The 26,591-nt window shown below is 36.1% G+C and overlaps 1 protein-coding gene across 8 annotated transcripts in view; it reads left to right on the plus strand.

Moving 5' to 3' along the window:
• The window catches only part of EVI5 (ecotropic viral integration site 5), a 231,629-nt gene that overhangs the window by 78,697 nt on the left and 126,341 nt on the right, over nucleotides 1-26,591 (plus strand). For 6 of the 8 annotated variants that reach the window (XM_037162019.2, XM_053668269.1, XM_037162021.2 and 3 more), the window contains 7 exons: nucleotides 11,792-11,981; nucleotides 12,641-12,865; nucleotides 13,674-13,748; nucleotides 17,259-17,384; nucleotides 20,504-20,647; nucleotides 21,614-21,703; nucleotides 21,813-21,910. In XM_037162019.2, coding sequence (XP_037017914.2) covers nucleotides 11,792-11,981; nucleotides 12,641-12,865; nucleotides 13,674-13,748; nucleotides 17,259-17,384; nucleotides 20,504-20,647; nucleotides 21,614-21,703; nucleotides 21,813-21,910 — 948 coding nt within the window. Of the gene's footprint in view, nucleotides 1-4,170; nucleotides 4,320-11,791; nucleotides 11,982-12,640; nucleotides 12,866-13,673; nucleotides 13,749-17,258; nucleotides 17,385-20,503; nucleotides 20,648-21,613; nucleotides 21,704-21,812; nucleotides 21,911-26,591 lie in introns of those variants that run through there. The other 2 variants (XM_037162024.2, XM_037162025.2) reach the window with 2 other exon arrangements.

Consider the following 26,591-nt stretch of genomic DNA (forward strand, 5'->3'; position numbering starts at 1 on the left):
TTAGATTGTTTATTTGATTAGATTGTTTATTAGATTGTTTAAAGTTAGATTTCTTATTTCTTGGGGTAGGCCTTGTTTCTTGGAGTAACAGATCCTCTTAGGACTGTTTCAAGGAATCTTTTGATTTCCTCCTTGATCACATTGTTAACCCATTCATTGTTTAGTAACATGTTATTTAGCCTCCATCTCTTTGTATGTTTTTCTGTTTTTTTCCCTGTGATTGATTTCTAGATTCAGTCAGAGACGATGCTTGATATGATCAAGCTTCTTAAATTTTAACATGTGGTCTATCCTATAAAATGTTTCATATGCACTTGAAAAGAATGTGTATACTGCTGCTTTGGGCTGAAATGCTCTGAAGATATCAGTGAAATTCATTTGATCTAGTGTATCATTTCAGGCTACTGTTTCCTTGCTGATTTTCTTTGTGGAATATATATCTAGTGTTATCAGTGGGGTGTTAAAATTGCCTACTATGACTGTGTTACTATCAATGTCTCCCTTTATGTTTATCAAGATTTGCTTAACTTATTTAGGTGCTCCTGTGTTGGGTGCATAAATATTTACAAAAATTGTATCTTCATGTTAGATTGCTCCCATTATCATTATGTAGTGGCCTTTTTTGTGTCTTATTATAGCCTTTATTTTACTTTTATTTAAGAAATTTTTAGTTGAATTTGTTGAGGTAACATTGGTTCACAAAACCATACACGTTTCAAATGTACAACTCAATAAAACGTATGCACACTGCAAAGTTTTGTTTTAAAGTCTACTTGGTCAGAGATAAGTATTGCTACCTCAGCTTTTTTTGTTGTTGTTTCATTTCCATTTGTGTGAAATGTCTTTCTCCATGTCTTTACTTTTAGTTTGTGTGATCTTTCATTCTGAGATGGGTTTCTTGTAGAGAGCACATACAAAGTATATGGGTCTTGCTTTGTAATCCATTCAGTTACACTTTGTCTTTTGATTGGAGCATTTACGCCATTTACATTTAAAGTGATTATTGGCAGGTATGAAGTTATTGCCATTTTATTCTTTAACTAGGCTCCTCTCTTCTTTCTCTCCCTCTACTCCTTCTCCTTCCTCTCCTTCTCTTTTTTCTTCAAGAAGACCCTTTACTAGTTTGGTGGTAACAAACTCCTGTAGCTTATTCATATCTGGAAATCTCTATTTCTCCATCAAAATTTTTATTGTATTTTTTCATTGTATTTTTTCCATTACAATTTATAACCCCCAACAATCACCATGCTGTTGTCCATGCCCATTGAGTACCTTTTCCTTAGACTTGCTGGGTAAAGTAGTCTTGGTTGTAGGCCCTTGCTTTTCATCACTTGGAATATTTCATGCTAGTCCCTTCTTGCTTGAAATGTTTATGTTTAGAAATCAGCTGACAGTCTTATGGGACCTCCCTTTTAGGTAACTGCCTTTATCTTGCTACTTTTAAGATTCTATCTTTGCCTTTACCTTTTGCCCTTTTATTATGATGCATCTTGGTATGGGCCTTTTAGGGTTAATTTGTTTGGGACTCTACACTTTCTGGGCTTGTGTGTCTTTTTCCCTCAACAGGTTAGGTAATTTTTTAGCCATTATTTCTTCAAATAGGTTCTTGATCCCTTGCTCTCTCTTTCCACCTTTAGGTACCCCAATGATGTGAATGTTACTATATTTCATGTTGTCCCAATGTTTCCTTAAATTACCCTCGTTTTTTAAAGTTGGGTTTTTTTTGCAGCTCTGATTAGGTGTTTTATGTTACCTTATCTTCCAATCATTGATTTGATCCTCTGCTTCATCCAGCCTTCTATTATTCCTTCTAGTGTATTATTATTCATTTTATATATTTTACTCTTAATTTCTAACTGGTTCTGTTTTATGGTTTCTGTGTCTTTTTCCATGCTGTTGTAGTTTTAAGCAGCCTTATAACACTTTTTTGGAACTCTTTATCACATCAAAGCAATGTATAGATTCGATGCAATTCCAATCAAAGTACCAATGGTGTATTTCACAGAACTAGAACAAATATTTCAAAAAGTGTATGAAACCACAAAAGACCCAGAATACCTCAGCCATCTTGAGAAAGAAAAAAGTTGGGGGAATGACACTACCTGATATCAAACTATACTACAAAGCCATAGTAATAAAAACAGCATGGTACTGGCATAAAAACATACATAGATCAATGGGACAGAATTGAGAGCCAAAAATAAACCCATGCCTGTATGGTCAATTAATATTTGACAAAGGAGGCAAGAGTGTATAATGGTGTGAAGATAATCTATTCAATAAATGGTTTCAGGAAAATTGAACACATGCCAAAAAAAATTAAATTAGACCACTTTGTTACACCATACACAAGAATAAGTTCAAAATGGATTAAAGACTTTAATGTGAGACTCAAAATGATAAAAATACTGGAAGAAAACACAGGCAAGGAAATTTAGACATTTCTTATAGCAGTGTTTTTTGGATACATCTTCTTAGGGCATAGTAAACAAAGAAAAAATAAACAAATGGGACTACAAGAAACTAAAAAGTTTTTGCACAGCAAAAAAAACCCATCAACAAAAATGAAGAGACAACCCACTGAATGGGAGAACATATTGAACATATCTGCCAGTGATACATATGATAAGTAAGGGGTTAATATCCAAAATTTATGAAGAACTTATAAAACTCAATACCAGAAAAATTAATCCAATTCAAAAATGGGCAAAGGAATTGAACAGGGACCTTTCCAAAGAGGACTTATAGATGGCCCATAGACGTATGAAAAGAGGCTCAATGTCACTAATAACCAGAGAAGTACAAATTAAAACCACAATGAGATATCACCTCATACCTGTCAGAATGGCTATTATCAGAAAAGCAACAAACAACAAATGCTGGCAAAGATGTGGAGAAAAGGGAATCCTAGTGCCCTATTGGGAATTCAGACTGGTATGGCCACTGTGGAAAACAGTATGGAATTTCCTCAAAAATTAAAAATGTGTCTGTCTTTTGACTCAGTGACTCCACTGCTGGGAATATGCCGTAAGAACTTCAAGTCACCAATTCATAAAACTTATGCACCCTATGTTCATAGCAGCACTATTTACAATAGCCAAGTGCTGGAAACAGCCTAAGTGCCCATCAGTAAATGAGTGGATCAAAAAACTGTGGTATATTTTTATAATGGAATACTATGTGTAGAAAGAACGTAAGGAGCACCTGTGTTTTGTGACAACATGGGTAGAACTGGAGAGCATTATGCTAAGTGAAATAAATCAGGCAGTGAAAGACAAATACCATATGATCTCACCTATAAACAGAATCTAATGAATAAAATAAACTAATGAGCAAAATAGAGCCAGAGGCATGGAAATAAGGAACAGACTGACAGGGACCACAGGGGAAGGGGAGGAGGACGATGGTGGAAAGAAGGGGAAGGGACTAGTCAGAAAGCACGTATGACCTTTGGACATGATGGATAACACTGTGGGGACTGATTCGGGGAGTGGGGTGGGTGGAGGAGGGCAAAGGGGAAGAATTGGGACAACTATAATAGAATAACAATACAAAATTTTAAAAAAGAAAATCTCTCTCCCTCTCTTTTTCCCCCCATCCTCCTTCTCTTTGCCCACCTCCTTTTCCCCCCTCTCCCCACCTTCACCTATTGAAGCTCAGAAGCTACGGGAAGGATTTTTGTGTAGAGAATGGGTGAATGTCATGCCTTTTTTAATTTTATTTTTTGCCTTAGGAGAACAATCCCAGTGGAAAAAACATCTTTCTGACCCCAGTAAAAATAAAATGACAGGGAGCATTTGAGATCTTGCATGCCAGCACATGTCCTCAGTTTGACTCACACTTTGAGATACAACTACTACTTGTAGCAGTGGAGTGTTTTTTTAGTTTTTATCTTTCCCCTCCCCAAATATAAATAAGTCTCTTGTTGTTTCACTTAACTCTCTTTATTTCAGAATGTAAAAAAAGTCAATATTTTAGAAAATTTAAATTTGAAAAAAATGAAAATATCAAATTCTATAAAAATACCTTTCTCTTCCTATAATTTTACTGCAGTTATCACTTTTGAAAAGTAAGTGCATGTGGCAATCCAGAAAGATGTGGTTATATGGTTCAATACAATGTCAAAGTTCTGTTTGATGAAGGTTAATAATTCATCACCATGAAGTTGAAATGAGAGTTAGTTTTTTGCATGTTTCTTTTTCAAAATACAAAAACAGTGTGTTTTCAGCTTTGGCAGAGATGAATTTAAGAAGGTACGGTTCAAGTGGAATAGCAGTGCTTTTAATTAAGGACATGAATGTTGCTGATTTAAATTTTGAGTAAGCCATTAATTGTGTGGTTTAAAAGTTTGGCATTGTAACCATGTTTGTTTCCTTTTACCTTCTATTATTTTAATCAGATTTTGCCTTTTAGCAGATTTGGGGGCTGAGATATGAGAATGAGGAAATGGAAAGGCTCTTTTAAATAAAAGTAAATTTTTTTTGATACAATGAACAGGAATGTTTGAAACTTTAATTTATATATCTTTGTACTTTTTATTTTTTGTTAAGGTTAACAGGAATGTTTGAACCTTTAATTTATATATTCTTATACTATTCATTATGGTAGGCCACTAGCCATATGTGGCAAATGAGCACCTGAAATTTGACTGATCTTAACTTTGATGTGCTCTAAGTAAAATAATACAACAGATTTTGAAGAGTTGACTTAAAATAAAGACTATCTCATTAATGGAAAATTTTCATTACATGTTAAAGTGATATTTTGAATTAATTGTACCCGTTTCTCTTTAATTTAAATACAGCTACTAGAACACTTAAAATTGTGTAAAAGGTTTACATTATGGTTCTGTTAGACAATACTGATCTAGGTAATCTTTAATCTTAATGTTTACAGTTTTACCACCGTAGTATTGGTATCTCAGTTTTCCTGCGGATACACTCTATTACATAGCTATGAACATAAGGAAGTAAAAAACAGATATTTTCAAGTCTCTGTGTTAAAAATTCATGTAATTTTAATCATAGGAGGTGCCTTTAGATCTTCACTCGAACACTTTATTTTTCTTTACTTTGAGGATTGTTTAAAATTCTTATCAATTGTCGATTTCCTGAGGAATTTGATGACAAAACTAAAATAATTTATTTTACTACTCTTTCTGTTGCAACTAGCTTAGCTTCAGTTCATCTTTTTTTAAATTAATAAGTACAGGAAGTCTGCCCGAAATTGTCTGTCTATAATATCTGTATAAAGTTATCTCCAAACCATCAGTTTCTGATCAGAATATTTGGAAGAGGGTCTGTAAAATACATTTTTTTCCACCTTCTCCAAGATCTCATCTTACAGAAACAAAACCAAAAGAAAAACTGTAGTGCTTTAAGAACCGAGAGATCCCTGTCACTTAGGGTACCTCTCTTCTCAGTTGTTGCTGAATTTTTTCCAGTGCTAGTTCCTTGTGCTTTTTCTTAATTCTCCTTACTTTGTTTCTGTTGCTTTGAGACACAACTTTATGCTTAATGACAGTGATGTAAAAGACGGTGACTGCTTTCTGAGTCAGGCATGTATTTTGTTGCCACTGATTTGCCTTTCTTTGAGCTAGCAAGTTGCTGTCTTTTCCCCAGCACATTCATATCCTGTGTCTTTGGTGTAATATTACAAGGGATGTTTGAACCCCATGTTTGAAAAGTTGCTCCCTCTGCAGTAAGTGCTAGTATTTAGCTTTCCAATTGTTTTTCTCATATCATAGTTTTCCTCCTTAGCTTTCTTAGATCCTTCCTTAGCTCTTTATAAATTATCTTAGCAGTTGACACATTACCAGATGGGATGTTAATCTGTTACTGTTTATCTTCTCTCTTAGTTCTGGTATCCATAGGAAAGCATTATGCTGAGTACAATAGGATATTTAGAAAGTTTACTATCAAGTCTTTGTAAATAATTGCCAAATTTTTATTTGTAGGTTTCACCTCTCTTCTGAGCTTCAGACTCATCTTTTCATCTCCTGTGCTTCTTATCTACATGGTTGTAAGCACTTCAAGCTCCAAATACCTAAAAGAGAACTCATTCTTTTTCTTCTTCTTTGTGTTTTTCAGTCCTAGTATTGTATAGAGGCTTTTTCTTCAATGCTTATCAAATACGTGTTGCCACAAGCTACTCTTTTTTACCTTGTATGCCCATCATGAAGTGTGCATTCTGCCATTTTCCTTATGTAGGGCATCCTTTTGGTGAGGAGAAGGTTCAGTTCCCAGTAGCAAAGATACGGTAAAGGTAATCTGTCTAAGACCTAAATTACTGTGTCTGGTGGCATATTCCCTTGTTACCAATTTAGTTTTTAGTCTTATCCATCAGCGAACCGGAAATACCTTCTCTCTGACAAGTCTTCTAAGCTTCTGGAAGCAACCAATCCTAGACTTTATCCTTGATACTATTTGAAGTCCACCCAATAATTGACTTCAGCACTCCCATCTCAGATAATGCAGGGCTGTACCCATTTTGAATGTTACCCTTATAGCTGAAACTACTCTAGCAGAAACTTGGAGTTGCTTAGTTAGGATTATGTATTCCACAGTTAGTAGACCAGCCTCTGATATCTTAGTCTGGCAGTATTCTGAGAGGGTGAATAAATTTGGCTTTGTGAATTATTTGTAATTGTGGCAGGTAAGAAATGGCCAGGAGGCCGCATAAATTTATGGGTATGCCTTTGATTACATCATACAATATTCCTACAGTGTCAGTATTTTTTCCTTTAATCAGATAATTTTTTGTATTAGTCATAAGGAAATTATAATGGGGCAGAAAGGTAAATTTATTGTAATAAATTCATGCAAGTCAGTGAATGGATGTGCTCTGGGAAGAGGAAGATAAGTAAGTTTTGAGTAGACTGCTTAATAGCCTGTAGACCTATGGTTAGTGCTGCATTACTATTTTCCCAGTTGTCAGACTCAAATTTTTGGAAACTGTTGATTTTTTTCAGGCAGTGTGCACCCTCTACTACCATGTCAGAGTATTTTAATTATGTTGAAACTAGGTGATAGTCTCATTAGGAGTCTTCCTGAGTTGTTTCATTATAGCTTTTAGCAATAAGGAATAAAATATATCTGATTCTAACTACATATTCTATAAACTACATAGAGTTTATAGAATGTGTATTGTTTTAAAATTTTATTTGTTTGTTTGTTTATTTTAGAGGAGAAGGGAGGGAGAAAATGAGCTACAGAAACATCAATGGGTGGTTGCCTCTTGTGCACCCACTCATGGGGAACTGGCCTGCAACCCCAGCATGTGCCCTGACTGGGAATCAAACCAGCAACTGTTTGGTTTGCAGCAGGTGCTCAATCCACTGAACTACACCAGCCAGGGCTGAACATCTTTTATGTGCTTATTGCTACTTGTATGTCTTCTTTGGAGAAATGTCTGTTCTGATTCTTTACCCATTTTTAAATTGGGTTGTCTTTTTATTATTGACTTCTAAGAGTTCTTTATACATTCTAGATACAACCCTTAAGTGTTGTAAGACTTAAGGGTTTGGTCCCTGGTTTATGTACCTACGAGAGGTCTGGCAGTATTCTGAGAGGGTGAATAAATTCTGAGAGGGTGGCTGCTTGGTGTTTCTCTCATGCATCAATGTTTCTCTCCCTTTCTTTCTCCCTCCCTTACCCTCTCTGTCAAAATAAATAAGTATTAAAAAAAGGAGTTCTTCATATATTCTGGGTGTACTAGTCTTGGTGTGTGTGTGTGTATATGTAATGTATATACATATACACATACATATATGCACATACATACATATGAATATATGTATACACATACATGTATGTATGTATATGACATATACAATAAAATATATTATTTTCAGTCTATGGCTTAACCTTTTTGTTTTCTTAATGGTATTTTTGAAGGACAGAGCATTTTAAGTTTGCAGTCCAATTTATTTTTTTCCTTTAATCCTCACCCAAGGATATGTTTATTGATTTTAGAGAGAGAGAGGAAGGGGAAGAAAGAGAAACATTGATTTGAGAAAGAAATATCGATCACTTGCCTCCTGTACACGCCCTGACAAGGGGTTGAACCCACCACCCAGCTATGTGCCCTGACTGGGAATCAAACTTAGAACCTTTTGGTGTATAGGAGGGTGCTCCAACCAGCTGAGCTACCTAGTCAGGGCTGAAGTCCAATTTATTTTTTAAACAATTTTTTGGTTTTTGGTTAGTATTACTTTCCTTTTCTTCCATTAACAAATTTTGTCTACTCAAAGTATGAAGACTTTTTCTTGCTTTTTTCAAGGACTTTTATAGTTTTCACTTTTATATGTAGTCCTGTTACCCATTTTGAATCATTTTTGTATGTCACGTAAATTAAAGCTGAGGAATATCTTTAAATAATATGATGTCTTAGAATATTTCATTTGTAAATATTTCTCACAGTTCTATATATATTTATATGTTATTTCAATTGCTCCTGAAGGCGAATTGTTTAACTTTTTTCTCTAACCCACCAGTGAATTTCACTTGGCATTTGTTTATCCTGAAAGTTGTACTTTGGTAATCTGAGACCTTTCTGACTCCCTAAAAGCCTTCTGTTTAGGTACCTTTACATTTTTTATGCCCATTGTATTTCAAACTTAGGTTTAGTTTAGGAAATATCATTCTATTCTTTTAAACTGAATGTCTCTCTATTGATGCTATTTAATTATTTGACATACAGCAAGCATTCATTAAATAATTAAGTGAAATGAAGACTTTAGGTTCAGGTTATTCTAGTAATGTTTATTTCTCTATTGTATTTGGAATTCTTAGGGTTTAGAATCATATATAAAATTACTTATATTTAAAAACTTCAAAAGGGGGCGTCACTGGAGGCCAACCTCGCCCCCGTCCTGGTAAACAACTAAGGCTTCGCTCCGCTCACTTAACAGCGCGAATAGACCAAAAAAATGGCTCTAGGACAACTCAGAGCCCCAGAACCGATAGACCTAAGTGATGAAGAAATAGCCAGTCTTTCAGATGCACAGTTCAAAACACTGGTTATAAAGATCCTTACAGAACTGGTGGATTTTAGTCACAAATTAGAGAAACATATGGAAGCTAAGTTAATTGAAATGAATGCTGATACAAAAGATACCAATAGTAATGGAAAGAAAATTGGGACTCAAATCAAGGGAGAGGTCCAGACGGAAGAAAAAAATGATCAAACAGAAAGGAATGAAGAAATAAGAATTCAGAAAAATGAGGAGAAGCTTAGGAACCTCCAGGACATCTTTAAACATTCCAACATCCGAATTATAGGGGTACCAGAAGGGGGAAAGGCACAACCACCAGTTGAAAAATTATTTGAACAAATAATAAAGGAGAATTTCCCCAAGATGGCAAAGGAAATAGACTTCCGAGAAATCCAGGAAGCTCAGAGAGTCCCAAAGAAGTTGGACCCAAGAAGGAACACACCAAGGCACATCATCATTACATTAGCCAAGATTAAAATGAAGGAGAGAATCCTAGAAGCAGCAAGAGCAAAGGGGACCGTCACCTACAAAGGAGTTCCCATCAGACTGTCAGCTGATTTCTCAAAAGAGACCTTACAGGCAAGAAGGGGCTGGACAGAGGTATTCCAAGTCATGAAAACCAAAGATCTACAACCAAGATTGCTCTACCCAGCAAAACTTTCATTTAGAATGGAAGGACAGATAAAGTGCTTCTCAGATAAGACCAAATTCAAGGAGTTCATCATCACCAAGCCCTTACTATATGAAATGTTAAAGGGACTTACCTAAGGAAAAGAAGATAAAAAAGATGAACAGTGAAAGGACAGCAAACTCACAGTTATTAAGAACCACACCTAAAACAAAAGCAAACTAAGAGGATAGCTAGATCAGGAGCAGAACTATAGAAATGAAGATCTCAGACTGCAAGGGGGGGGGGGGGGGGGGGGAATAAATGGGGGGGTAGGGGAAAAAAAAAATAAAATAAAGGGGGTGGGGGGGTGGGGGGGAGGGCAAAAAAAAAAAAAAAAAAAAAAAAAAAAAAAAAAAAATAAATTATTATTGCTGTGAAAATGTGTTAAAGTATCTTAGGTATAAGGATAGTCAAAGGATAGTAGTTGTTTAATTTGTATTGTTATTGACTATGACATATCTTGAATTTGGTGGGGTGTTTTTTTAATATGGAAAGTTTTTATTTTATTTCAACTTGGTCAATATTTTATGTGCTTTATACTGAACTAAGTGATTTTAGGGGTAATAAATATGAGTAAGATATAAATCTATCTTTTTTAAAATTTATTTAATTATCGTTCAAGTACAGTTTTCTGTCTTTTACTCCCATCCCAGCTCACCCACCCAGCCTTCCCCCCTCCCTCCCATTTCCACCTCCCTTAGTTGTTGTTCATGTGTCCTTTATACTAGTTCCTGTAAATCTGTCTTATCTGCTAAATAGTGTTTAACCCAAATGCTTTTTTCTTCTGTTTTAGTTTTTAATATATCATAAATTAGTATAAAGTTTCTTGTACCCTAAGCACATCACTTTCGAAGGACTTACTGGAAGTGAGTAGCAGCCATGATCAATACACAAATAGAGAGAAGGAGAAGGGGGGAGAAGGTACAGAAAATAAGTAGCATAGATGGTAGGTGGAAAATAGATAGGGGGAGGGCAAGAATAGTATGGGAAATACAGAATCTAAAGAACTTGAGACATGTGGTCATAAACTAAAGGGGGAATGGTGGGGGAGGGGTGTGCAGGGGGGGAGGGGAATGAAGGGGGGAATAGAACAACTGTAATGGCATAATCAATAAAATATATTTAAAAAATACAGAAATAGATGTTTTAGGACCCTTATTTTGAATGACATACCGTTTACATCTTTATAATGATAGAGCCACATTTTCCGATCTTATTTTAAAGCCTGTGTGTATGTGAAAGAAATAATGGATTTGATGTTACGATGAGTCATGGAATGGATATCTAAAATTATCTTACTCCATCTTTCTACAGATGAGGAAGAGACAGACCTAAAACAGGGTTGCAAAATCAAAGGCCAGCAGGAGAGGTCTCAGTTTAACATTGCAAGCCCATTGATAAACTATAGCTGTTAGGTGGAAGTGAGTTTTTGGGAGACTGAGTGGATTAAAGCTCCTGGTCACTCTACACCTTGTTGTTTCTGTGCATGAATATGGGCCCAGTTTTGCCCTTTTTTTTAAGAGAATCTAGAATTATAAGTAAATACAAACGTATATGTGTATAAAGAAATAAATGAAAACTTCCAATTTTATAATTAGTATTGATCAGTTTTTTATACAAACACTGCATGGGCCAAACAAAACACTTTTTGTTTTAGGCAGATTAATTATGCATGGGTGAAGCAAAATATAAAAAGAGAAGAAATTTGGTTAATTTGTGCGGCTTTTTCTTACTTTTTTAGCCCTGGACACATTGTAAACATAATAGGATCAGTTCTTCAGTAGAATTTGTTGTAACTCTTCCAAGTGCAGTTTCTTTTCTTCTGAAGTCCTCCCAGCCATTTTTCTCATCAGATTCTCCCAATTCGAATTTTCAGTGGAGATGAAGGGAAATTATGATGGGACTAATGGGACTAAAATATTTAATATAATTTACTATTTCAGATTTTGAAATTACTATGGTTAGATGAATAATACAGCAGTAATTTTATAGATGTCAGCAAATATTATTGAAATTATGCATATTTTAAAACTGACAAAATTGCTGTAGTTAAGCTCTGTGTTGTCATTACTTCACTTAGTATTACTGTGAGATTAGATCTTGACCAGTTTTTAATTATGTTTCAGATTGTTAGAGACGGATAGCAAGTCCTTAAAATCTGTAAATGGGTCAAGAAGAAACAGTGGATCCTCTCTTGTATCAAGTTCATCAGCCTCCAGCAACCTCAGCCACCTTGAAGAAGATTCTTGGATACTTTGGGGAAGAATTGTTAATGAATGGGAAGATGTACGCAAAAAGAAGGAAAAGCAAGTTAAGGTATTTATATTCTTTGCTGATGTTTTTCCTTTTATTCCAAAGGATATCAGGCATAAATCGATAGAGGATTAAAAATCAGATTCAAGTACTTTCCAGCTACTGTAATAAAGAAGTGTCCTTTATATGTTTTCATTTATTTGTGTCCATAGTAGTTTTGATTTGTAGGCATCAGTTGTTACAGAGATATAACAACTATATCTAATTATAGAAGTAATTATAGAAACATATAGATAAAAGTTATTTTAGAAATTAAATTCTATCATCAATTCAGAAATGAAGTTGTAACACCCTACATCCTTGAATTATCAGTATTTCACTTTTTTCTTTTGCCTGATACCACCCCTTATAAGATGATGACTACTACCATTCACAGCTCTGCAGATTATCAAATCCTTAGTGCCTTTAGAGGTTATACTTTGAGTGAGATTTCAAGAATTTATCCATAACATTGTAGCGGCTTGCCTGCCTCTTCCCCCACCAGAACTGGATACATCAAGGGCCAAATCTTAGCCTTGGTTAAAAAGTTCTCTAGTTTATATAAGTAACATTGTGAATTGTAATTTTGATAAAGTCTGCCACTCTACTCCAGCCCCTAATTAGTCTTTGTCTTTGAAGGTAGGAAACTTAATGTATTTTTAAATTTTTACTTTTATTTTTAGGAACTTGTTCGTAAAGGGATACCCCACCATTTTAGAGCAATAGTTTGGCAACTTTTATGCAGTGCACAAAGCATGCCAATTAAGGATCAGTATTCAGAACTCCTGAAAATGACTTCGCCTTGTGAAAAGTTGATCCGAAGGGACATTGCTAGAACTTACCCTGAACATAATTTTTTTAAGGAAAAAGATAGCCTTGGACAGGAAGTTTTATTTAATGTAATGAAGGTAAGTTTTATTTATTTACTTTTTAAATGAATTCTCAGAAGGTTGAAATTACACAATTTCTACAATGAAGCATGAACTCTCGCCTCAATAATCAGTTGCTTTGGCAGTAAATTTGCCTTTAGCATAATTTTTGCCTTAATTCTGATGCCATATTACTGTCTAGTTTAGAAAACTTATTAGAAGGTTTATTACATTGCTTAGTATTAGTTGGCTAAAATCAAATAACCTAGTAATCACTATACATTGAACGATCCTCTGTGAAAATGAATATTTGAATATTTTATTTTCCATGAGTTTCACAATCTTGGAGCAGATGGTGAGTGTTGTTAAGAGCTCTTAGCCCTTGAAAGTGTGTATCACTGTAATTTTTCCTTCAATATTGCCTTTCCCTTTCCATAGTTTCTTTCCTTTCTAGCTAACTCTGTGAAATAATTGATTTCTTGTTAAATAATTTCAATTTTGCCAGTGCTTTCTTTATATTAACCTACCCTGGTTTTATTTTTATCAGATATACATTTTAAATGACTTTTAAGCTCTCTTACTTTCCTGAGTACAAATTTTTCTTTCTTTTTTTTTTTTTTTTTTGTCCTTAAGAGCTGTTAGTTCCTAATTGGGAAATTGTCAAAAGAAAGTTTTATGTAATCTTTTGCTTTTTAAATATTTATAGGACAGCATCTACAATAAGCAAGAACTTTTCTAAAAAGTACATGGTCTTTAATTTACTTGTTTCACTATCTTTAGGTTTTTAGAGAAGGATAGTATAATATATCATGTTAAAGCATTTTGAAAAATATTTTTTACTTTTTAGGCATATTCTTTAGTGGATCGTGAGGTTGGTTACTGTCAAGGAAGTGCTTTTATAGTTGGATTGTTGCTTATGCAGGTAAGTTAGTACAAGTGTTAAATATTCAATTAAGTTCTTTATTAAAGGCGGATTGGAAAATTTAAAGAGAATCCTATTTTTATTAAATATAAGTTGCTAGTGGATATTTTTCTCTAGGCATAATTTAATTAGGAATATTTAGTTTGCACTTTAAAAGATTACTGAAAGTGTTGAAAATACCATACAATCATATCCTGCCACTAAATGAAACTTCAACTTTTTGGTGTTTACATTTGGACCACAATATTTACTCAAGCCTGTATCTACTTTTAAATTTTAACTTACATGTCAATATTTAAGGAGGAGTAATCTTTTTTCAGCTAAGGAAGGCATGATTAAAGTTTTGGTATGAAATCTGATGTCGTACCATGTCTTCAGAAATTATACTGGAATTTTGTTTGTCATGTAGCTGAGGATTTATTATAGGCTCTAAAATGTGGTACTCACTCACCCCAGGGTTATTATATATGTTTCCATTGGCACTGACTTATTTTGGAGTGGGTTTGGGTGGGATGTTTTCAGAAGTCAGCTTTGAAAGGAAATGTCATAGAGTATTTATCTCTTCAGAGTTGTTAAAAAATATTTTTTAAGTCTATCATACTCTGTATTCAGCCTTAGATTGAAGTATGGTCAGAAAAGAGACCTTGTAAATAATTTGATTTGAATTATGTAGGCTGGTTTTTTCAGCTTAGTTCTACGCTGAGTTCTGTAAACTTGGGCTAGATTATTTAACCACTCTCTGGCCTTAACTGGGTAATATTGTCTACTTTGAGATTGTGAGGGCTGTATGAGATAATATGTGTAAAAGCCCAGTATGGTGTTTGGCACATAGTACATAGGCGGTAAAAGTTGAGTGACTTCCCGAGATCACATATCATGGTAGATAAAAGCAGGGTAGCAATCAGAAATTGTGTTTCTTGATGCTTCGCTTCAAGTAGTCAGCAGTTCTTCTATCTGAGTATCAAAACTCCATATTAGGAATGTACGTATTTCTTTTCTGAGTATCAAAAACCCGATGTCAGAGACACTGGTTTATAATACAAACGACTGGTTTTTACTTTGTTTTGTAATAAAAGAAGTGCTCCCAGAAGCTATTATTGCTAAAGGCTATAAAAATGGGTGCAGTGCAGGTAGAATGGTGGAGGTGGTGTGAGAATGGGGTCACTGTCTTTTAAGTGCTTCTGTTAAAAAATTGAAATAGCAAACAAGGTCATTAGCTCAGAGATTAGTGGAAGTTTGAGGACAGAGAAGGAAGTTCAAAATGGTCTTGAAAGAGAGTGATTGAATTAGGGAAATAAAATATACCAGAGAGCATTAAAGATCCACTGAGATGAGGATTCCTGGATTCAAAGTGAGGCCATCAGCATGGTTAAGTGTTTTTATTTTACTCAGTCACTTTCTGTTGCCTAAATGTTGAATTTATCCAAAGATGGAGTTATGTAGTTGAAATGATAACTGGGAGGAAAAAGACAAAGTAATTGTGGATTTAAGTGAGTGAATACATATAACAGCAAAGTGAGCACAGTGAAAAGTCGGGAACAGTGGTGTATAAATGAAGGAGAGGACTGCAAGTTCAGATCATTGCAAATACTTTATATTAATCTTCATTGCATCCCTGTGAAATAAGTGCAATTATTTTACCCATTTGATAGATGGTGAAACCTAGCAGCAGAGAGGTTAAATAATTTGCCAAAGGTCATATAGTGGGATTTGAACCTTTGGCCATGTGGCTGTAGAGCCTGAGCGAGTAACTGCCTGCCAAGATCATTGGAGCAAAGGAAGTCAAAGATGTGCTACATCAGGGAATTTTAATCCACATGAAAATAAGTGGGTGTGTGGGGAAGACCAGAGGTTTGTAGATGCTGCAAAAAAGGAGAGTAATGGGTAATGTCTGCTGGTATGTGTTCCAGAGAGAATGGGGAGTTAGTGCTGTGGAATTGGCAATGAGGTTGAAGAAGGGACATACACCTCTCTGTTCCCTGGCTTCCTGCACTGCTGTGAGAGAGAAAACACCTCAGAGGAGAGCCAGGTTTCGTGTGGAACTATTCTTAGGGAAAAGCCAGATTTCAGTTAGAGGAAGAAGATGAAAGAACATTTGATAAAGAGATTGAGGGTATAGTCAAGATATTTTTGTTGGTGGCAGATTATGAATTCCAGAAACTTCTCCGGAAAAGGTATTGGGAAGGTTGGAAGAGGGGTTAGAGTAGGGGAGGAGTAGAATCACAGAGGATGAGATTTGGGGATGTTGGATTCCTTGCAGTGACTGACTTAAATTAGTGGGGCTGCAGGGCTTAATAGGATTATTAATAAGGATGGTTTCCAAGGCAGAATTGTGGCTGTGTGTGTTGGGAGAAAGGAAGGAAGGAAGGTTTTGCCAAGAGTTATTACTCTTGGCTCCTGTCATGGTCATGTCAAGGCCAGGAAAATGTGTTATTGGAAACAGTCTTCAGTTCTTCTCTAGAAGAATGTGTAGAGATCCTTTGAGGCTTTCTCTTTTGAAACACACTGGTGTAATGTGAGTGAATGAGTATTAGAAATTTTTTGAGAAAGATGATTTAATAATTTAGACAAATATCTGCTTAAGCATTATGAATACCTGTGTAGGTCTTTACAGAGCTCTTACATTCATTGTCTTATTTAATATAATTTTCCAGTAGTTACATGTTAAATGTGAAGTTGTTACGAATTAGATTCTTTGAAGGCTTAATTTGCAAGTTCTTGTAACATTTACACCATGTGACTTCTGCTCAGAAGGTTCAAAAGGCTTCCTTCCCATCTCACTTGTGGGAAAGTCCAAGTCCTTACAGTGGCCTCCAGAGCGAGGTACAATGTAGCTCCCTGTTATTGCTCCTGCATCACCTAACCACCACTCATAATGTTGCTCCTAATTTAGTAGTCCTCTGTTTGCTGTTCCCTGAGCATGCCAGTCTTGATTCCCTTTCAGGTCCTTTGTATTATTCTCCCAGAATGGTTTCCTCAGTTGTTCCCTTACTTTCTTCAGTATTTTGCTCAAATGTTATCAAGGGACCTTCCCTGACCTACCTACATAAATAGCATTCCCTCGGCATTCCCTGTTCCCCTACTTTGTTTTATGTTCATAGCATTCATCGCCCCCTGACATATAGTAATTGATTTCTTTCCATGTATTATCCACCTCCCCTCACTAGAAAGTACAAACTCCTCGAAGGTAGCGATTTGTGTTAATTTTGTTCACAATATGTACCCAGAGAAGAGAGAAGTCTGTGGCTCTAAGTGAATATTTGTTGGTTGAATTAATGAATTAGGCAAGTAAAACAGCTAGTCTCAGAGATTGTTCGATTTGTTTAACTTTTTATTCGCTGTGATAGAATGGGAGATTAAAACCTGTTTTCTGGTCTGCTGCTCTTAACATTGTATCACATGGCTACTCAAAACTGTTTATAGTTGGATGGGTACTTAGTTTTAAATATACTTTAGTTATTTGTATATCACAGAACATTAATCTGTGTTCCTTTTTTCCTCCTAATGTAGATGCCAGAAGAAGAAGCTTTCTGTGTATTTGTTAAATTAATGCAAGATTATAGGCTTCGTGAACTTTTTAAACCAAGTATGGCAGAATTGGGCCTTTGTATGTACCAGTTTGAATGCATGATACAGGTAAAAGTGTAGTGTTTTTTTAAAAAGGCATATTGTCTTTGTTTGGGGCATCCTGGTTTGAGTGACAGCTAAGCAAATTTAATATTAAAAGCATTACAGCAATTTTAAAAATTACTGTTTTGATCACACAATCATTTGTTGGTTAACACACAATTTAGACCTACTTTCCATTTAGGCACTGTCTGCAGATACCTGCATTATCACAGTCTGGAACTTGACTGCAGTTTTCATATTCAAATCTTAAGCACATAGACTAAATGTATCATAACCCCATTGCCTAAATGCATGAGTTTTCTTATTATGCCCTATTATTCCCTAATGTTGTTATGTAGACCATGCTCTCTTACAGGAGGAGCCCATGACATTACGATGTCAGTTCACTTCCTTTGAGATTGCCTCCTCTGTCTCTTTCCTCTGCCTTCCCCTCTTTATCTTATGTTTTAGTTTTGCTAGCTGGTAATTTTTTTTATTCTTACCAGAGGACATGTTTAATTTTAGAGAGAGGGGAAAGGAGGGAGAGAAACATTGATGTGAGAGAGAAATAGCGATTGGTTGGCTCTTCAAGCACCCTGACTGGGAGCCGAATCCACAACTTAGGCCTGTGCCCTGACTAGGAATGAAACCTGCGACCTTTTGGTTTACAGAAGGACACTCCAACCAACTGAATCACACCAGCCAGGGCACTACTGCTCATCTTTTTTTTTTTAAGATTTTGTTTATTTACTTTTAGAGAGAGGGGAAAGGAAGGACAGAAACATTAATGTATGGTTGCCTCTCTCATGCCCCCCAACTGGGGATCTGGCCCGCAACCCAGGCATGTACCCTTGCTGGGAATTGAACCAGTGACCTGTCAATGCACAGGCTGGCACTTAATCCACTGAGCCATACTAGTCAGGGCCGGCAATCTTTTAAAAAAAATAATGTTTCCATTCTTTTATGCTGCAAGTTTAAGACTCAATCTAGTGACTGCGTGAGGGTGAAGAGAAGAGGAATCAAAATTAAGTGAAAAATACTTTTGAAATATCTTACTTTTCTGGATTTAATTTTTGTATTTTACATATAAAAATAAGTTTACTATATTGTCCTTTAAAATAATAGCATGACCTCGGACAATGGTTTGATCTCAAAAATATATAAAGAACTCACGACTCCACTCCAGGAATAAAAAAACCCAATTAAAAAGTGGGCAAAAGACTTGAACAGACACTTTTCCAAGGAGGACATACAGAGGGCCGAGAGACATATGAAAAGATGCTCAGCATCACTACCCTTCAGAGATATGAAAATTAAAACCACAATGAATACCACCTCACACTGGTGAGAATGGCCATCATAAACAAATAAGTTTGAGGGTTCAGAAAAAAGGGAGCCCTAGTGCACTGTTGGTGGGGATGCAGACTGGTGCAGCTACTGTGGAAAACAGTATGGAATTTCCTCAGGAAACTAAAAATGAAACCACCTTTTGACCCTGCAATTCCACTGCTGGGATTATACCATAAGAACCCTGAAACACCAATCCAAAAGAACCTATGCACCCCAGTGTTCATAGCAGCACAATTTACAATAGCCAAGTATTCAAAGCAACTTAAGTGTTCGTCGGCAAATGAGTGGATCAAAAAACTATGCTACATTTACACAATGGAATTCTATGCAGCACAGAGAAAGAAGGAGCTCCTTCCTACCCTTTCGACAGCATGAATGGAACTGGAGAGCATTATGCTAAGCGAAATAAGCCAGGCAGTGAAAGACAAATACCATGTGGTCTCACCTTTAACTGGAACCTAATCAACAAAAGAAAAAAAGCAAACAAAATAAAACCAGAGACATTGAAATTAAGAACAATCTAACAATAGCCAGAGGGGATGGGGGAGGGGACAGTGGGGAGAAGGGTTTTTAGGAACAACTGTAAAGGACACATGGACAAAACCAAGGGGGAGGGTGAAAGCAAGGGCGGGAGGTGGGATTGGCTCGCGTGGGGAAGAGTGGTGGGGAGAAAATGCAGACAACTGTAATTGAACAACAATGAAGTAATTAAACAATAATAAAATAATAGCATAAATATCCTCATTTACTTAAATGTCAATTAGATAAGCAGAATTTAAGAATACAGGTCAGTAATTGCGCTGGCATGAGAGCCGTTTTTATGAGACTCCTCTTCTTTGGCAGCCTTACCCACAGGAATTTTTTAAATTCCCTATCTTTTCTATGTATGGTGGGAGGAAGGGATATGCAAAATGTTCTTAAATTGTAAAGACAAAGGAGGTCTTGAGATGATCCTTAAGTTCTTTTTTTTTTAAAATAGTAAGCTTATTTTTATCCGCCTTAAATGCTCTTGGGGTTTATTTTCAGTTAATGTGTGATTTATATTTTGAATTGCTAGAGTGGCTGAAGCATCTCTATTTTGGGTGAAAGGCAAGAAGATAAGGTGACCATGGTAGATAGCCCCTAAAAGTGTTTCAAAATAACATTTCTTTCCTTTTTTAAAAAAGTTTGAAATATTATAGTTTGTAGAAAATAGCAAGTACACATCTACCCACCAACAAGGTTATACAAATATAAAAATTTTACTTATTTGCTTTAATTTTTTTTGTTAAGCATTCAGAGAAATCAAATCCAGAAACTTAAGTATGATGGTATTTATTGGCAAAAGTTTTTCCAGGGCGGGCTTCCTTCCGGAGTTTAGAAGTGGAGAGAAGGAGGCTTAAGAAGAGAGTGGAAAAAAGGTCTCTATTGGTGGGTTTTCCTGTTGTTACCTTATTTGGCTAGAATTTTTCTTTTTTTTTTGAACCCAACTGTTCCCGGAGGTTTATTTATTACCCAGTCTCAGGAACTGCAGATGCCTAATGGCTGTCCCTGTGTTTCCACTACTAATGGCCATTACAGTTAATAAATTAGACGTTATAGATACAGCCAAAGCCCTAACTGCACATTCTTTTCCCTTCCCTTCACAGGTAGTAACCACCACTGTCCCAGTCATGTCATTTTCTGTATCTTAACTTTTCCATATCATGCCTGATCTTACCTTTTGTTGGGTATAGGCTAATCTAATGTACATATAATGATCTGGTTTAAAATAATCAATTTTACTGTGTTTTGACTAATTTTTTTCTTCTCTTTAGGAACATCTTCCAGAGCTCTTTATACATTTTCAGTCTCAGAGTTTTCACACCTCAATGTATGCATCATCCTGGTTTCTGACTATCTTTCTTACGACTTTTCCACTACCAATTGCAACAAGAATATTTGATATCTTTATGTCTGAGGTAAGCTAATGGGCAGACTGAACAAGGAATCATTGAGTTAATTATAGCCAGGCTGTGAGGAGAACAATAAAGGAGATCCATGTATCCCATGCTAAACTGTTTATATGGATGATCTCATTTAAACCTGTAACAACCCTGTCAGGTGCTGCTCATTTCCCCAATTGATAGATGATGAAGCCAAAACTTAGAGAAATATTAAGTACCTAGCTTGGCTATGGACAAACACATAAGTCAGTATAGTAATCAGGATTCAGATCTAGGCAGTCAAAATCTGGAGTCTACGCCCAAACCTTGGTATCACCTCCTGATTGATTTAGTGAGAATCAGTGAGAGAGAAAATTTGCCCTACAGTTAATATGCTGCAAGTGCATCTGGTATCCAAAGACAAAAGTAATGAATTGAATTAAGTTTCTTCTATTCTAGGAACACATTCTAGGTAGTCCATTTAATTGTCACTGGCGTGTAGTAGTGATCCTTTGTCTTCTGTATTTTGGATGGGAACATAGGAAGGCAGGGATAGGTGATCAGTGGTAGGTAGCACTTGAAAGTATCATTGTTATTGATTACATCTTAATCAAACCCAATATTAATTGTTATTAATTACATCTTGTATTATCTAGCTAAATTGGTTTAGTGTGGAGCCAGCAAACTATGATTTATGTACTGGTATATGTATGCCAAATCTGTCCTTCCACTTGTTTTTGTAAATAAATGTTTCTTGAAACAAAGCCATACCCATCTGTTGATGTGTTGTCTCTGCTTTTGGGCCATGACGTCAGAGTTGAGTATTTGTGATGGTGACCTAGCGGCCCACAAAACCTGAAATATTTACTGTTCAAGTCTACAGAAAGTGTTTGCTAAGCTCTAGTTTAGATCCCTAAATGTTTACCTTATTACGTTTTTGAATAATTAGTTTTTGTTGATGGAAGAGTAAGACAAATTTGGCTTTCTACTTTGTTTCTTCAGGGCTTAGAAATAGTGTTTCGAGTGGGATTAGCACTTCTTCAAATGAATCAGGCAGAACTGATGCAACTGGACATGGAAGGGATGTTGCAGGTAAGTCAGTTCTGATTTCTTGAATGCCATCAGATTTTGCTATTAATTAGTAATAATTAATAGCAAAGGTATTACGTAGCTCTTATGTTTTTCTCTTATTGTTTCTTAGCACTTTCAGAAGGTCATCCCCCATCAGTTTGATGGAGGTCCAGACAAGTTAATCCAGGCAGCTTACCAAGTCAAGTATAACTCAAAAAAAATGAAAAAGTAAGTATTTTATTCCTTGGTTTTCAGTTATAGGGATTTACTGAAGCATCTAAGAAATTAAATAGAACTGGCAAAACATTCTGCTGATAAGTGTAGTGTTCCTCCTCAGTTTACACAACTGTAGAGTTTTATATGGTAGTAGTGGTTTTACAGAAACAAATTTAATGTTGGAATTTTATACTGCTCTTAATAGCAGTGCCCAGGGCCATCGTGGATCACTGTGAACCACCCCCTGCCCCGTTTCCCATGCATGCTGCCCCTTGTGCTCCCTCCTGGTAGCATGTCCTCTCCTTTCCTATGTCCTCTTCTATCCCCCAGGTGATACCTTTGCTTTCCCTCCCCTGAGCTCCAAGGGCCCTTCTTTTACTTCTGTAACTTGTTTCCTGAGCCTACAGAGCCCAGCTGCCTCACTTTACTGCCTCCGAACTTTCTAAATAAACTTTCTCTTATAATTTGAAACAAATAAAAAATTCCCTCTTCTCATTTCACATGGGTTAGAATTAGAAACCCAGTAAGTATATATGTGTGAGTATGCTATCATTTTAAAAACCACTTTTATGGTGTCATCCAATTCACTGACATTCTTTTCCTCTCATTTGACCCCAGAGCGTCACTTAATAAGAGGTTCCCAACCTCCCCGCCCCTGTCCATGGACACCGCTGGAATTGCTGCCTGAGTTCCACCTCCTGTCTTCTACCCCACCTCCCCCTGACCCCTGATCCATAGAAACATTTTCTTTCACGAAACTGGTCCTTGGTGCCAAAAAGGTTGGGGACCACTGAGTTAATTCAAGATTAGCACAGCCAGGAAGAAAGGCATGAAATATAAATTATGAACTTACATTTCTATTTATTGTATATTACTTACTTAAACAAATCTTTGCATGGAGTAATAGTTAGCATTCCTTACACTAGTTTCTATAGTTACAAAATGGTTTAAAATGATTGTGGTACTATATGCTGACAGTTCTCAGTAACTTTGCTGCTGCAACATGAAATTACATTAACACATAGGACATACTCCTATAGATCTTCCTACTTCAGAAAGTATATTAGAATGTGTGTCGAGGATTGTGTTAAAATTAGTTGCAAAAGCAAGTCAGTTTATGAGCTTCACTGGTGAATTCTACCAAACATTTAAAGAAGAACTACTATGAGTTCTCAAAGTATTACAAAGAGTGGAAGAGGAGAGAATACTTCCTAACTTATTCTATGAGACTGGCCAGCATGACCTAGGTACCAAAGCTAGGTAAAGACAGTACAGGAAAACTAAAAGATCAATATACCCTCTGAACACTGATGCAAAAATACTCAACAAAATACTAGCAAACCAAATTCAGCAGCATGTTAAAAGGCTTATACACCACAACCAAATAGGATTTACTCCATTTCTGGAATGCAAGGATAGTTCAACATATGAAAATTGGTCAGTGCAATACACTGCATTAACTTTGTAGGGGAGAAAAAAAACCATATCATCTTGACTGATGCAGCACAAATATTTGTGCTGCAAAATTCAGTACCCTTTCATCATAAAAAAAGACACTAAACAAACTAGGATTATGATGCAGCTATCTCAACCTAATAAAATTCATATATGAACAAAACACAGCTAATATCACACTGAATGGTAAAAGACAGAGTTTTTCCTCTAAGATCAGGAACAAGGCAAAGATGCTCCATTTTACCACTTCTGTTCAAAATAGTACTGGAAGTTCTAGCCAGGTCAGTTAGGCAAGGAAAAGAAGTAAAGGCATCCAAATTAGAAAGTAAAATATTGTTTTGTTTTTTAAAGATTTGGTTACTTATTTATAAAGATGTTACTTATTTTTAGAGAGGGGAAGGGAGGACATACATCCTGTATGTCCTATAAATTTTTAAAAGATAATTTTATGCTTAGAGTTGCAGAAATAGTATATCTCATTTGTGTGTCATTTCTTTTTTTTCATATATTTTATTGATTATGCTATTACAGTTGTCCCCAAAAGCCAGCCGAGAGCTGAGCAAGCAGCATTGCTCCTTCTCGGTCCCCTCTCCCACATGCAGCGCGATGTATTTGTCATTTCTTATTTCCCTGCAGTCAGTGACAGTGCTTCAGTCTTTTCTGGGCTTTTGTGACCTTGATACTTCTGAAACAAGATGATTAGTTATTGTGTAGAATGTCTTTAAATTTGGGTGTGTTTGATGATTTCTTTTGATTACATTGAGCATCTGCGTTCCTGGGGAAGGATACTGCTGAAGCGAGGAGCTGTTTTCAGTGCATCCTATGTTATGTGATTACTGGTGATGTTAGCCTTGGTCACTTGGCCAGATGTTGTCTGCTAGGATTCTGTACCATAAACTTACTATTTTTCCCTTTGCAATTGCTAAATATTTGGGAAGAGATACTTTGAGACTATGCTTAAACTTTTATTCACTAATTGTAGAATCCATTGATTTTTCTTGCCCTTGGCAGTTACTATTGTGAAGTTCTAATGGTGTTTTTATTTAAGTATTTATTTACTGATGAGAGAGAGAAACATTGATTTCTTGTTTCATTTATTTATACATTAATTGGTTGCTTCTTGTATTTCCCCAAACCCACAACCTTGGTGTATTGGGATGATGCTCTAACCAACCGAGCTACCCAGATGGGGCTTTTTATACTTGCCTTATTTCCTCTATGTTTATTAATTGGAATTCTGTGAGGACTAGCTGTCTCTTTAGCCCCATTATAAATGTTTGTAAATTTTAGTACAGTTACGTGTCACATAATGATGTTTTTTGGTCAACAATGGACAGAATATATGAAGGTGGTCCCATGAGATTATGATGGGACTGAAAAATTCTAGTCACGTTGATGTAGCCAGGGAAATTTCATAGTGCAGCGTATCATCTATGTGTTTGTGTAAATAAACCTACTGTGCTGCCAGTCTTATAAAAGTATAGCACATACAATTATGTACAATACGTAATAATTGATAATGATAATAAATGACTGTTACTGGTTCATATATTTGCTTTATTCTTTTAATTATTATTTCAGAATGTATGCTTACTACTAATTTTTTTTTTAAAAGCTTGCCATAAAACAGCATGCCATGTCATGCCTCATACACCTCTGCAGCAGCCTCGTGCATCTTTTGTTTACTGCTTCTCTTGATTGCATCATTTTCTCCTATGCTTGACTTAATCTTGTGTTTGTCCTTCATGGCTGTAAGTTTGTCGTGTGTTTTTTTTTTTCTGAGAGTACGTTTATTAAAGCTGGGTACAGTGAAACTGAGGAAGAACTTAGGGTAGCAAAAGTAAGGGGAGAGAGCTGAGGCAGTGCTCTGCTTTGGCTCCCTAGAAATGTTGTAGGAAAGAAGTGAGAGAAGTGAGCCAAGATAGGGCTGCTTTTAGTTCACTGGGAAGTTAGAGAAAAGAGGGGCCTTGGAGACAGGTTCAAGGGATAAGCCCAGGATGAGCTGCTGCTACCTGCTGTTCCCCTGGTTGCAAGTCTCATTTGGCCCCTTAGTGTTTAGGAGAAAGAAATTTAGAAGTTCATGTCCTAGCCCTGGCTGATGTGGCTCAGTGGATTAAGTGCCAGCTTGAGAACCAGAGTTGCAGGTTTGATTCCCAGTGTAGGGCACATGCCTGGGTTGCTGGCCAGATCCCAGGTTGGGGGTGTGTGAGAGGCAACCACACATTGATGTTTCTCTCCCTCTTTTCCCCTCCCTTCTCCTCTCTAAAAATAAACAAATAAATAAAAACCTTTGAAAAAAAATTTCGTCCATCCCAGCAAAGGAATGGACGTGCTCCAGAGACAGCCTGCATGGCTCCTGAGCTTTTGCACAACAGTGGAATTGCCTAATGTGTCAGTGCATTTCTCAGAATGTATCTCTGTTGTTAAGCTTTTTCTTTTCTTTTTTTTTTTTTTTTGAACCCTACAGATGTATTTTAATTTGAGGGGGATAGTATGGGTAGTTCTTTTGTCAGTTTAGGGCTGAATAAAATCTGTAAACTTAGTTCTCTGTTTGGTACCTTATATATTTTACTTTCTAAAGCAGCGATTTATTTATTTATTTGTTAAAGTATATCTTACTGATTATGCTATTACAGTTCTCCCTTTTCCTCCTCCCCTGTTTCCTCTATGCCCTGTACCTGACCTCCCATCAGCATTCCCCCACCTTAGTTCATGCCCATGGGTCATATATATAAGTTCTTTGGCTTCTCCATTTCCTATACTATTCTAAACCTCCCCCTGTCTATTTTGTACCTACCATTTATGCTTCTTATTCCCTGTAACTTTCCTCCATTCTCCCCTCTCCCTCTCCCCGCTGATAACCCTTTATGTGATTTCCATTTCCGTGGTTCTGTTAGTGTTCTAGTTGTTTGCTTAGTTTGTTTTTGTTTTTGTTTTAGGTCCAGTTGTTGATAGTTGTGAGTTTGTTGTCATTTAACTGTGCATAGTTTTTATCATCTTTTTCTTAGATAAGTCTCTTTAACATTTCATATAATAAGGGCTTGGTGATGATGAACTCCTTGGACTTGACCTTTTCTGGGAAGCACTTTATCTGCCCTTTCATTCTAAATGATAGCTTTGCTGAATAGAGCAATCTTGGACGTAGAGTAATCTTTCCTTGCCTTTCATGACTTTGAATACTTCTTTCTAGCCCCTTCTTGCCTGCAAGGTTTCTTTTGAGAAGTCATATGGTATATGC

Source organism: Artibeus jamaicensis, unplaced genomic scaffold, assembly GCF_021234435.1.
Source record: "Artibeus jamaicensis isolate MK-2021 breed Jamaican fruit bat unplaced genomic scaffold, CSHL_Jam_final contig_482, whole genome shotgun sequence".
Classification (NCBI taxonomy): domain Eukaryota; kingdom Metazoa; phylum Chordata; class Mammalia; order Chiroptera; family Phyllostomidae; genus Artibeus; species Artibeus jamaicensis.